This window comes from Podarcis bocagei (assembly GCF_964188305.1).
Source record: "Podarcis bocagei genome assembly, chromosome: 5".
Lineage (NCBI taxonomy): Eukaryota > Metazoa > Chordata > Lepidosauria > Squamata > Lacertidae > Podarcis > Podarcis bocagei.
The window spans coordinates 24,452,427-24,463,870 of NC_138129.1; the positions used below are offsets into that span (position 1 = coordinate 24,452,427).

Sequence of the window (11,444 nt, forward strand, 5' to 3'; positions counted from 1 at the left end):
GCTCAAGGACACATTCCAGCCAGGCAAAACTCTCAAGGAAGGTGTGAAGCAGGGCTGTTGAGGGGTATGGCCTGGGGAGAGTTCCAAGAGTCAGATGGATAGGCTTGGAGGGGCCACCATCAGCCATCAAGCCTGAGGTTCCCACCCCTGGGGAACAAATGGACAAATATTCTGACCTGATATTAGGCAGCTTCCTATGTTAAAGCAAGAACGTGTCAGCTTCAGGGAATCAGATCCCTCCCCCGGTGGCAGTAATTAATCAGATCAAATGAAAGGAGTGTTCTTACCAGTTAGTTTCTTTAATAATCACAGCAAGAGGCAAAGGAATGCATATCTCACCACCTCCGTCCCCATTAATCTACGTCACTCTTACGTCAAGTAATCTGAGCTTGTTGCCGTTGTGCTCTCTGTTCTATCACCCTCAAAGCCCGCCTAGTCCTAGGCGAAGTGGGGTCAGGAATGCTGTCCAAAGACACTGAATCTGCAAGCTGTCTCTCTCCTGGTGTTTCCTCTTCTAGCTGTTCCTCACCCAGTATCTCCAAGCTTTTCCCCTCAGGACTATGCCCCTCTGCAAACCACTGTTCTAAATCAATGCTGTCCTCCTGCCCTTGGGAAGATTCAGGAGAAGGGGGGGCGGCTCCCACCATTTCTTCTCAGTCCAGCCCCTGACAGAACATCTGGCAAAGGAGGAAAATGCTACTGTAGGACAAAATATCTGGGGTTGCAGAAGTGGAGTCTTCAGCAACAGCTTCCCTGAATCCTGCACATGTTGACTCCTTGCACGAATCTCATTGTGTTCATGGGCCTATTCATATGTAAGCATGTACAGGGCTGCAGCATTGAACCTGGACTTAGCCATTTACATCAATCTCTTCCCTGATGCTCTCCTTCCTGTCCCCCTGCCACCCCACAGTGTGCATTCCGTCCGGGTCCAAAGTCTCCCTCTTCAACCGCCTGCGCTCCCAGACTGTCAGCACCCGGTATCTTTCATTTGAGGGTGGCGCCTTCACAGCAAGTGCCAGGCAGTGGGCAGCCTTTACACTTCATCTGGGTGAGGCTTGCTAACGACATGCTCATTTTTAATCACTAATAATGTGGGGACGTTGGTGGTTCTGACCAGTGGCATTGCAACATTCGGTGGCACTGTGCCCAGGAGTGGGTGGCAACCTAGCCCAAAATAAAAGCAGCTAATTAAGGCTTGGCAATTAATCAAACTAGGAAAATTAGCATCCGTTGTAATGTCCCTGTTGAAGTTATAAATATGTTTGGGGCCAGGGTGGACTGCTGCATAAGAGTTAAAATGACCAAGGGATGACAGTTTTGTGTAAGGAATGGATAAAATATGGTTTGTAAGGAGACACTGTTTTGTGATTGCTATCTGGGTACTGCAAGTGAGTCTATATCAATGGGATTGCCTTAAAACAGGGATGGGGAATGTTTTTCAGTTCAAGGGCCACATGCCTCAAATGCAGCATTCTGGGGGCCACAGGCCAAAGCTGGGGGGACCATAAACAAAAGAGGGAGGAGAAAAAGGTGGAACTCTTACCATTGTACAATAGGCTACATTCCAGGGACACAAGGGCCAGAGGTTTACACATTCCCCACACCCCTCCATCTAGGCAAGCAAAAGGCATTATCACAGGTCAAGGATGCTTTGCAGCCAGGCAAGGAGGCCATAGGGCAGGGCCAGTGAGGGGTGGAGCCTTGGAAGAAGGGGTGTGGCCTGGGGAGGGGTGTGGCCTGGGTCTGGAGGGCCGCACTCAGCCCCCAAGCCTGAGGTTCCCCACCCCTGTCTTAAAACTTTTTGTCAAATAAGGCACTCCTGTTAAGTCTCTCTCTTCGCATTTAGCTTTTCAACTTTTTCTCACTTTTCCCTCTTTTCTTTTCTCCCATCCTTGTTTATATCGAGCGGGTGAGTCCCAGGGTGAGTTCCCCCTGCGAGAAGGATACATTCACTATGGTTCCACCATTCGTCTCATCTGCACTGCCACCGGCATGGCCCTGCCCCCTCTGGTAAGGACTGGCAGTCAACTGGAAATCAAAAACCAAGAATCCATCTTAACTCTCTCTCTCTCTCTCTCTCTCTCTCTCTCTCTCTCTCTCATTATCTGAAATTCAATACACTATGCCATGCTTCCTGTGCCTCACCAAATTTTGCCTCCTCTTCTAGCTCCTTTCCGTCCCCAGGAATTTGGCATGGTTGCCACATTCCACCAATTAGTATATTTTCAGCCCATCATGTCCATTTCACATCCTATGTAGTCCATGTCTTAAATACATTCCATCCAGGTTCAGCATTCAATCTGCAGTTAAAAAAACAAAAACACCCTTCATGAAAATCCATACAGTGGTGCCTCGCAAGACAAAAAGAATCCGTTCTGTGATTCTCTTCGTCTAGCAGTTTTTTCGTCTTGCGAAGCAAGCCCATTGACAGATTAGCGGATTAGCGCTATTAGCGGCTTCTAGCGGCTTATCTGCTGATCGGATCAGCTGATAAGCGGCTTAGCGGCTTAGAAAAAGGGGGGGAGGGGGAAAAAACCAGCAGGAACTCGCAAGACATTGTCGTCTTGCAAAGCAAGCCCATAGGAAATTCGTTTTGCGAAGCACCTCCAAAATGGAAAACTCTTTCATCTAGCGAGTTTTCCGTCTTGCGAGGCATTCGTCTTGCGGGGCACCACTGTATTACGTTTAATGTCATATTCCACAAAATATGTGTTGTGCACTAAAGTACAATTTTAATGCACATTTTATGCGTCTTTTGAACTGAGAACTGTACAGCAAAATCTGGAGATAACCTTCTAGCCCCATCCTGATAATTCAATAGAGCAGTATCCTAAGGACAATACCAGAATAAAAAACATGAAGGGTCCGTCCCCCCCGCCAAGCTGCTGTTAATCCAGGCATATATTCATCTCCCCAGATCATTCGGAAAGTTGCTAAGCAATCAGTGATGTTGGATGTGAACGAACCTGTCTCTCAGCTGCATAAATGTGCATTCCAGCTGCATGGCACTGACCGGATGTACCTCAGCCTCTCCACAGAGAAAGTGGTCCAGTTCCAGGTAACAGGGATGGCGGGCAGAACTGGGGGGTCAAGTGAGATACCTTCCACCCCAGCTGTATCAAGATATTGCTGTATTATTTAAGTTGGAATCTGTGCCACAGGGCTAGAGCAGAGCTGAAATCATTTCAGAATTCCTTTTTTTCATCGCAAGAAGGGGGAGAAACTTTCAGAATTTTCAAAGCCCCTGAGAAAAAGAAGACAGAATGTTGCAGAATTTTCTGTGGACCATTTTTGTGGTGGTTGCCATTCCTACATGCAGGGCCCCAAATAATGACAAGTCCCATACATTGCGGAAGATGCAAAATGGTGGCCTGGCTGCCACCAGTGCTGGTGGTGTTGCTACTTGCAGCAGGGTGGTAGGAAAATGCTTAGAAAATAACCTATGTCACTGCTGTTGCTAATGGTGAGTGAACCCTGGATTGAGAAACTGTTGGAGAATTTCTCTTCCCCTTAGAATTTTTTTTTTTGAGAAATCCCTATTTCTCTGTCCACAAATATAATGTTGGACAACAACTCCCACAACCCCTGACCATTAGACATGGGGCTGATGGGAGTTGGAGTCCAGCAACGTTTGTACGAATGTAGGAACCTGCCTTTCATTGAGCCAGCCCATTGGTCCACTTCATTTAGCATTGTATACACCAGAACTGGATCTGGTCGGGAGAACTGGATCCAGAAGCAGCCAACTCTCTATGGGCCACTCTGACAGGTGAGCAGGGTCACCCACCTGTCCCGACGATCACTTCAGCAGCATCTGAAATTGGAACAGTTTCCAGATGGCTGGTCTTATTAATCTAATACACTAAACTCAACACGGCACCTTGACAAATAGACTGACAAATAGACTGTGCCATGAGCTCTTGGGAGTGCCACAGACATAAAGCCCCCATATCAGAAATGCACCTCCTGGAGGGGGGGTCACCAGCACTGATGTGGGAGCTGCCAATGCGATCCTTAATAATTCCAAGTAGAAAGTTGACCCCAACCACACTCTTCAGGTAGCATGAACTGGGGCTTAGTTCAACTCCTCTTTTCTAAGTACCCAGTGAGGTTGTTGATGGTTCAAACAGGCATCACCATGTCCGAAGGAAGTGAACCGGGAGCTGCTGAACGACAGCTCTTGCTGGACCATCATTGGGACGGAAACCGCAGAATACACATTCAGTGACTGCCTCACTGGCATTCAGGATCCTGTGAGCCCAGTCCCTCTCATCACAGCTCTGGAGGTGAGTCGAGTTTTTCTGCCTGGTTGCTCTGCGATGGAGAGAGAAAAATCTGGCAGAATTTTTGGCGAAACTGCTTTAATGAAAACGGAAATATCCCCATTTCCTGGGATGCCACTCATGATTACTTGGAGATTAAATCACGAACCCATCTTCCCATGCTCAGGATACTCAGAAGGTGCACTTCTTTCACTCTTTCAGTACACGCTGATGGGTGCCAGAGGGCTTCTCATCTGTTTTGCCATTCTGACTGTGAAATTGGAAGATAGCAATTCTTCTGGCTGATTTAATGTAGACTACAAGGGTGTAAACTTGGGTATGCAATATGGTAGCCTCTTTGAGAAGGGAAGACAACTTTGAGAAGTTCAAAAAGTAAACTTGTGGTTTATAAATGAACTACAGTTGTACCTTAGATCCCGAACGCCTTGTGACTTGAACGTTTTGGTTCCTGAATGCTACAAACCTGGGAGTGAGTGTTCTGGTTTGCAAATGTTCTTTGGAACCTAAATGTCTGGCACGGCTTCTGTGGCTTCCGATTGGGTGCAGGAAGCTCCTGCAGCCAAGTGGAAGCTGCGCCTTGGTTGTCAAACATTTTTTGGAAGTCAAACAGACTTCCAGAATGGATTCCATTCGACAACCAAGATACCACTGTATATTGACACCACGTGCTCTTCTGCAGCCTCTACGTCACTCAGATCTAACAAATGTTGGGTGGAAGGCTGTTGCCTATTTTCTGTCCTCTAAATATGAAGACCGCTGTTTTATATGCTCTATGTCAGATAAGAAATGTCCCAGGAATTTACGTTTCAAATGTGAGATAACAAGCTAGTGATGTCAGGTAACCTCCACACCACCTTATCAGGATGAACGTGCAAGGAACAGGCGACATTGCATAGCCGCCACACAATTTTGTCCAAATATATCAGCAGGAATGCTCGATTAAGCAGCCAGTCTGGAATCTCCCGTGCTTGCTTTAATGTCAGAAGGTGGAAGGGGAAGAGGGATGCGAGGCTGTGCTCTAACTTCATGATGAGATGTGTGTAACCTTTTCTCCCTGCGACTGGGTCTGCTTCTCACAGCTGGCAGGTGGAGGGGACGTGGCGATGCTAGAAGTGCAGGGCGAGTGCTTGCATGCAAACCTGAAGGTTTGGTTTGGAGATGTGGAAGCAGAGACCATGTACAGGTAAAGCAGAGAGACAATCTGTTGTGCAGACAAGGTATGTTAACCTGGGCAGTTCCGCAACCGCTATTCTTTGGGCATGTTCCAGACAACTGGGGCGTTCACACGTTACATTCAACAAGTGTATACTTGCTATAAACTCACAGGGAGGAATTCAACATAGCGCTAAGCAGATCGCTCCATCAGCGCAAGCATTTTTCCTCCCCCTGTGTGCTGTTCCAGGGATTCTCCTGACCGCCACCCAAGCCAATTTGGGGAGAATGGGGCATGCAAGGAGAGGAGGGAGAAAGCCCGCTTGTTCTTGCAGAAGTCTTTGCATGGAAGATGTACTGGAAAGTGTGGGGTAATTGCTGGGTGTGGTGTTGTATACCGTATTTTTTGCTCTATAAGACTCACTTTTCCCCTCCTAAAAAGTAAGGGGAAATGTGTGTGCGTCTTATGGAGCGAATGCAGGCTGCACAGCTATCCCAGAAGCCAGAACAGCAAGAGGGATTGCTGCTTTCACTGCGCAGCGATCCCTCTTGCTGTTCTGGCTTCTGAGATTCAGAATATTTTTTTTCTTGTTTTCCTCCTCCAAAAACTAGGTGCGTCTTGTGGCCTGGTGCGTCTTATAGAGTGAAAAATACAGTAACTTCCCCACAAACAAATCCAATGTTCAATAAACAATGGGCATCATATAACTTCCCTGCAAATCAGGATGAATGCTCAGTGAAATGGGCTGTCTGGAAGTGACTCCAATGTAAACCTTTGAGTCACTGCGGGGAGGAGGAAGAAACCACATTTTTCTTGTGTTGTGCATTCTTTTCCTCCTTAGGAGTCCCAAGACTTTAGTATGCGTTGTTCCTGATATCTCTGCGTTCAGCCGTGACTGGAGGTGGCTGAGATACCCCATCACTGTCCCTCTCCTACTGTTAAGGAATGACGGCTTGATTTATTCCAGCACTTTCAGTTTCACATACACACCAGAGCAGAGTTTCTTGACTGGGCAGCCAATCCTGCCAAAGGTGATCCAGGATTCCGACACCTTGCTTGATACCATCCATCAGGAGTTCACGAAGACCAACTTTCACCTCTTCATGGAAAGTTAGAGCCGGTGTTCTGTGTATGCCAGGATTCAACAGGGGTGCAGAGGACAGAGCAAAAGATTTGGCTTCCTGTGAATCTTAGCTTTAATTCTCATGTCTTATTTAGAACTGGGCGATATCTGGTTTTCAACGTCGTGATATATCACCAGCTAAACATCACGATATACCAGTATACCACGATGTCTAAAATAAGGATGGAGCTATGTAGAGGCATTGGCTGGCTTCACAGTTTTTCCTGCATTGTGATTTTTGCATAGCACACACATACAATCATGATTCACAATATATTGCCAGGTCAAAAATTATGAAACAGATATTACAATATGGACTTCAAACAGGTTTTGGACAATATATTGATATATCACTCAGTCCTAATGTATATACCTAAAAGTGAACTATATCACCTGAAAACCGCCAACACCAGAGAGGTGGCTGAATAAGATGGGCCTGTTGTGACTGTCAAGGCTGAAAAAATTGTGCAAAATAGCATTCTATTATACATTATGTGGAAATCATGAAATATTGCTCAATGTGCATAACTTTTCCAAGTACAGAATCTGGATTTCTTCGACATTACAAGTTAAGAATAAATAAATAGTGCTTATTAGACTGCAGTGACAAAAGAACATAGTTACAGAGCGCCAGCATCTCATATGAAAAGACACTTTCATTTGATGGTCACCTGGACTTGAACTGTTTCTTATGGAGATGATATGCTGCACTATCTGTGGAATGGGGATTCAGGGCTGTATATGTTACGTTGCATTTATCTGAAACTTAATTAAATTTAAAAAAAAGTAGTGGATTACATATAGCAGTTGTTAGAATTTTTTCAGATGACCAGACACCTGCATTTCAAGATAAAATGTTAATTTAAAAAAAATAACATTAAAATTAAAGTACTTGTAAGGCGACTTGAGGGCTGCAGTGCTCCCTCTATCCTTTTAATCATTTCTTAGAAAAGCTCCAGCACAGGTCAATCCCAGGGGCCACATGGCTTCTTGCTGCCATGGGCTTTGGATTACAAGAGCAGGATCTGCCTGGATCATCAATATCATCAAGATCTGCCTGGATCGAATCAGGCGAGTTTGTTTTGCAATCCAATTTCAGGCAATTCCTCTCTCATTCCTGGGTGCACCCCCCCCAACCTGCCCCCTAAGGTGGGGCCTAATCCTACATCTTCCCTGTCCAGTCCCACTTATAGGCAAACACACATAGCTGTTTTTTAATTAATGAGTCCCTAGCGGTTTTGGAAGGGCCTCAAGAGGCATCCAAATTCCATGGATGCACAAGATACCCACTGTACACATGTTGCGGGCTTTGAAGATTAATTTAGAACCTTCGGGCGAATGCAGCATCAAAGGGCCAATCATAGATTCTGAAGCATGTTGCTTTAGCATTAGGAGCTTATTTAGAAAGCTGTGCGGTGCCAAAACCACACACTGGCTTTTAACCTGTGTTGAACTCCTGAAGGCCTACAGAGGAGCCCGGTGGAAAGAGACCGCAGCCCAGCGAGCGTCAGCATCCTCAAAGTGCCAGGCGAGTCATGCCAACAAGAAGCCCTTTCTCTGCTTCCCCCACTCATGACTCCAAGGCTGGAAGAGTCTCTTGTACATCAGTGTGTCTTGTGGGTGCCGTGGAAAGCTGTGGCTGGCGCATTTCGGGTTATTTTGTGCCGGTGGTTTCAGAGAGATGGGCTTCCATGCTGCTTTGTGTCAACGTGGGTGTTGTCAAAGAGTCGTTTGCTCAGAGGAAAAAATGAAATGAAATGAAAATCTGACCTTGTTAACACCTGGTCCACCCTTTCAACTCCAAAGAAACCCCAGTGATGCCCCACAGCTATTTTGTTCCCAACTGTTGCCCAGTTCAACAGCAGACCCATGGCCAAAAGAAATAAGGAACCTGACATTTATAGGAGGGGGCTGTCAAAATCTTACTTATTAGAGGTGATATTCAAATAAATAATTGAACTCGCACAGGTTACTGCTAGCAGAATGGTATTCACACACACACACACACACACACACACACACACACACACCTTTTGCCTATGTGTAATCCACACCATCCCTAAATATGGTCCAGAGGATTGGGGGAACCCCTAGAACAGATTTCAGAGGGAGAAGGGAGAACATACCACTTCTCAAGGAAAGTTCTTGTGCTGCTGGAATGTTCGCCTTAGGCTGAATGCAACCCTACATTTTTATGTTATATGTTCAGCATAAGGGGCTCCGAGAGGCAGATGGGGCTTCGCCAACCTGGGAAGGAAGCCCATCTAGGAGAAGGAAAACTCTGGTCCTAGACCTCTGCTGCCTTGCGGGATATATTTGGGAGAAGAAAGGGCTAAGGAATAAGCCCTAAGTGGGGTCGCTAAGATGGTTGGATGGCGGCTTGTACGCCTCCTTCTGGCAACTCCTGCACTCCAAGCTGGTGCCAAACATATTGCTCTGCTTTCCCTTGGAGCACATCAGTGAGGCAGAGATGGGGGTCTTGTTGTCTGGGCAGCCCAGAACCTCCATACACACTGCTGAGAGCCAGTGTGGTGTAGTGGTTAAGAGCGGTAGTCTCATAATCTGGGGAACCGGGTTCGCGTCTCCGCTCCTCCACATGCAGCTGCTGGGTGACCTTGGGCCAGTCACACTTCTCTGAAGTCTCTCAGCCTCACTCACCTCACAGAGTGTTTGTTGTGGGGGAGGAGGGGAAAGGAGAATGTTAGCCGCTTTGAGATTCCTTCGGGTAGTGATAAAGCAGGATATCAAATCCAAACTCTTCTTCTTGTTGTGCCCCAGGGAGGTCACGCCATTACTGCTAATGCAGCAGTTTAGCTTCACCCCTGGAGGCTAGCTCCATTGTCTCTCGAGACAGACAGGTGCCAGCAACAAATGCTGCCTATTTGTAGCAGTTGTGGGACATCTCTGGCCCACAGACCTAACTCCCCATTCCTTGGCCAAGCCACCCCCACCTAACTATATGATGTCAGATATTATTTCAAAACACGTAAAGGGGGGGAATAGGTCAACTGATGCCCTTCTGCTGACTGGTTGGTCTGTCCACATGCCAATCTAGCCAGATGTAGGGGCAGATAAGGATCCAGCCCATCTTTTGGATCCACTTCCTCACCTCTGCTTTAAAGGAATTGGTGTCGTAGGGTGGGGTCTTGGTGTCAGCTGACTGAAGGTTGACAGGCAGAACACTGGGCCTGACAGCTGAAAGCCCTCTTCAAGATCTCACTGCATTACACAGAGACCCACCCAGCAGCTTCTGTGGGCCCGCATTAGTATTTTATTCACTGACCATGGCTGAAATCCATCCACACCCCTTAGGAAATGATGGGCTATATAAATCAATCTGCAATAAACCTAGGGAATGTTGCCATTCCATGAGACTGCTGTTCTGACTCTGAACTCTGTGAATCAGACGAGAGTGTCTCCTGCATTTTGGCAGGGATCACGGTCCCCCGAGACTAGCTCCCTGTATTCTGCCCTACATCATGGTGTGTTCCATTTTTAGCTTATGAAGTGAAAATAAGGCCACTCTCACCAGCTCTCCCAGCCAAAGTTGATTTTGCTTCAGATTCAAGGACAGATATATTGCAGAGCGGAACTCCAGAATATGTTGGCTGTTTGGGGGGCCCCTTGGGCATTAGCCATGAATAGTACCATATAAAGACTTGGCCTGTTTAGTAGCAGCAAATATAATTGCTAGTTTCAGTTGCCAGACAGGGGCAAAAGAGATGAACAAGCAACATGCAGTAATTTAAAGTCCACTCTGTTTTTTCTTTATGGGTAGTATGTTATGGTGCTGGAGGAGACTCTTGAGAGTCCCATGGACTGCAAGAAGATCAAACCTATTCATTCTTAAGGAAATCAACCCTGAGTGCTCACTGGAAGGACAGATCGTGAAGTTGAGGCTCCAATACTTTGGCCACCTCATGAGAAGAGAAGACTCCCCGGAAAAGACCCTGATGTTGGGAAAGATGGAGGGCACAAGGAGAAGGGGACGCTACCAGCATGAGTTTGACCAAACTGCGGGAGGTAGTGGAAGACAGGAGTGCCTGGCGTGCTCTGGTCTATGGGGTCACGAAGAGTCTGACATGACTAATGACTAAAGAACAAAGTATGTTGGCAGAATAATCTATCTTTCAGTACAATAATGCAAAGTGGATTTTTCGGCACCCGAGTCCACCAGATTTCCATTCTGCTTCCTTTAACTCCATGTCTATGGGTGGAGACAGATGTATTACTGAAACATGAGTCACAGAGCACCTCCAGAAAGCCATTTTACTGCAAGTGTATTGTAGAATGTTATTGACAACACATTTATGTTGGATTTATTCTGCTTTGGTTTGTTCTGTGATGCTTCCCCAAACCTACCACATTATTGCTGTCCGGAGGGCCTATAGTGCAACAAAGGCGGAACAAAAATCACCCTAAAATGTCCATTTGATGAACATTTTAACCTAAAATAGTCCCTATATGTGCATTTGGCACATTTTGTGACCAGAAATCTGTACTGCAAAATTCAGAGAAGAGTGGAAATGGGAGGATAACTATGTTCCAATCCATTTATCTCTCAGAACTTGCTATGAAAGGGGGAAAGGTACATTTGCACTGAATACAGTAGAATTGCTTCCAAACAGGCTTCTACCTGTCCCATCTGGGTTCTCTCACTATTTCACTTTTTCAAAAGTGCTCTGGAAGAGTTGCCTTCAGTTTGAGGTGGCATCATTTCGTTGTTTGCTTTAAATGTGAACATGCCAAACAATAGCCATGCACAACTTAGACACTCAAAGACGACTGTGAAATACAATAGAGAAAAAAGAGAGGCTGGATCTAGACACATCAAAGAAGCATTTCAGTTTAAAGCGTTGTAAATTTAAACAGGGAAATCAGG

The 11,444-nt window shown here is 46.3% G+C and overlaps 1 protein-coding gene across 1 annotated transcript in view; it reads left to right on the forward strand.

Moving 5' to 3' along the window:
* The window catches only part of RBPJL (recombination signal binding protein for immunoglobulin kappa J region like), a 43,668-nt gene extending 36,328 nt beyond the window's left edge, over positions 1-7,340 (forward strand). The window contains exons 7-12 of the mRNA XM_081196382.1: positions 914-1,051; positions 1,910-2,013; positions 2,921-3,061; positions 4,134-4,289; positions 5,366-5,469; positions 6,281-7,340. Of these exons, the coding sequence (XP_081052508.1) occupies positions 914-1,051; positions 1,910-2,013; positions 2,921-3,061; positions 4,134-4,289; positions 5,366-5,469; positions 6,281-6,554 (917 nt within the window). The 3' untranslated portion in view covers positions 6,555-7,340. The remainder of the gene's footprint in view (positions 1-913; positions 1,052-1,909; positions 2,014-2,920; positions 3,062-4,133; positions 4,290-5,365; positions 5,470-6,280) is intronic.
* Positions 7,341-11,444: the final 4,104 nt, after the last annotated feature.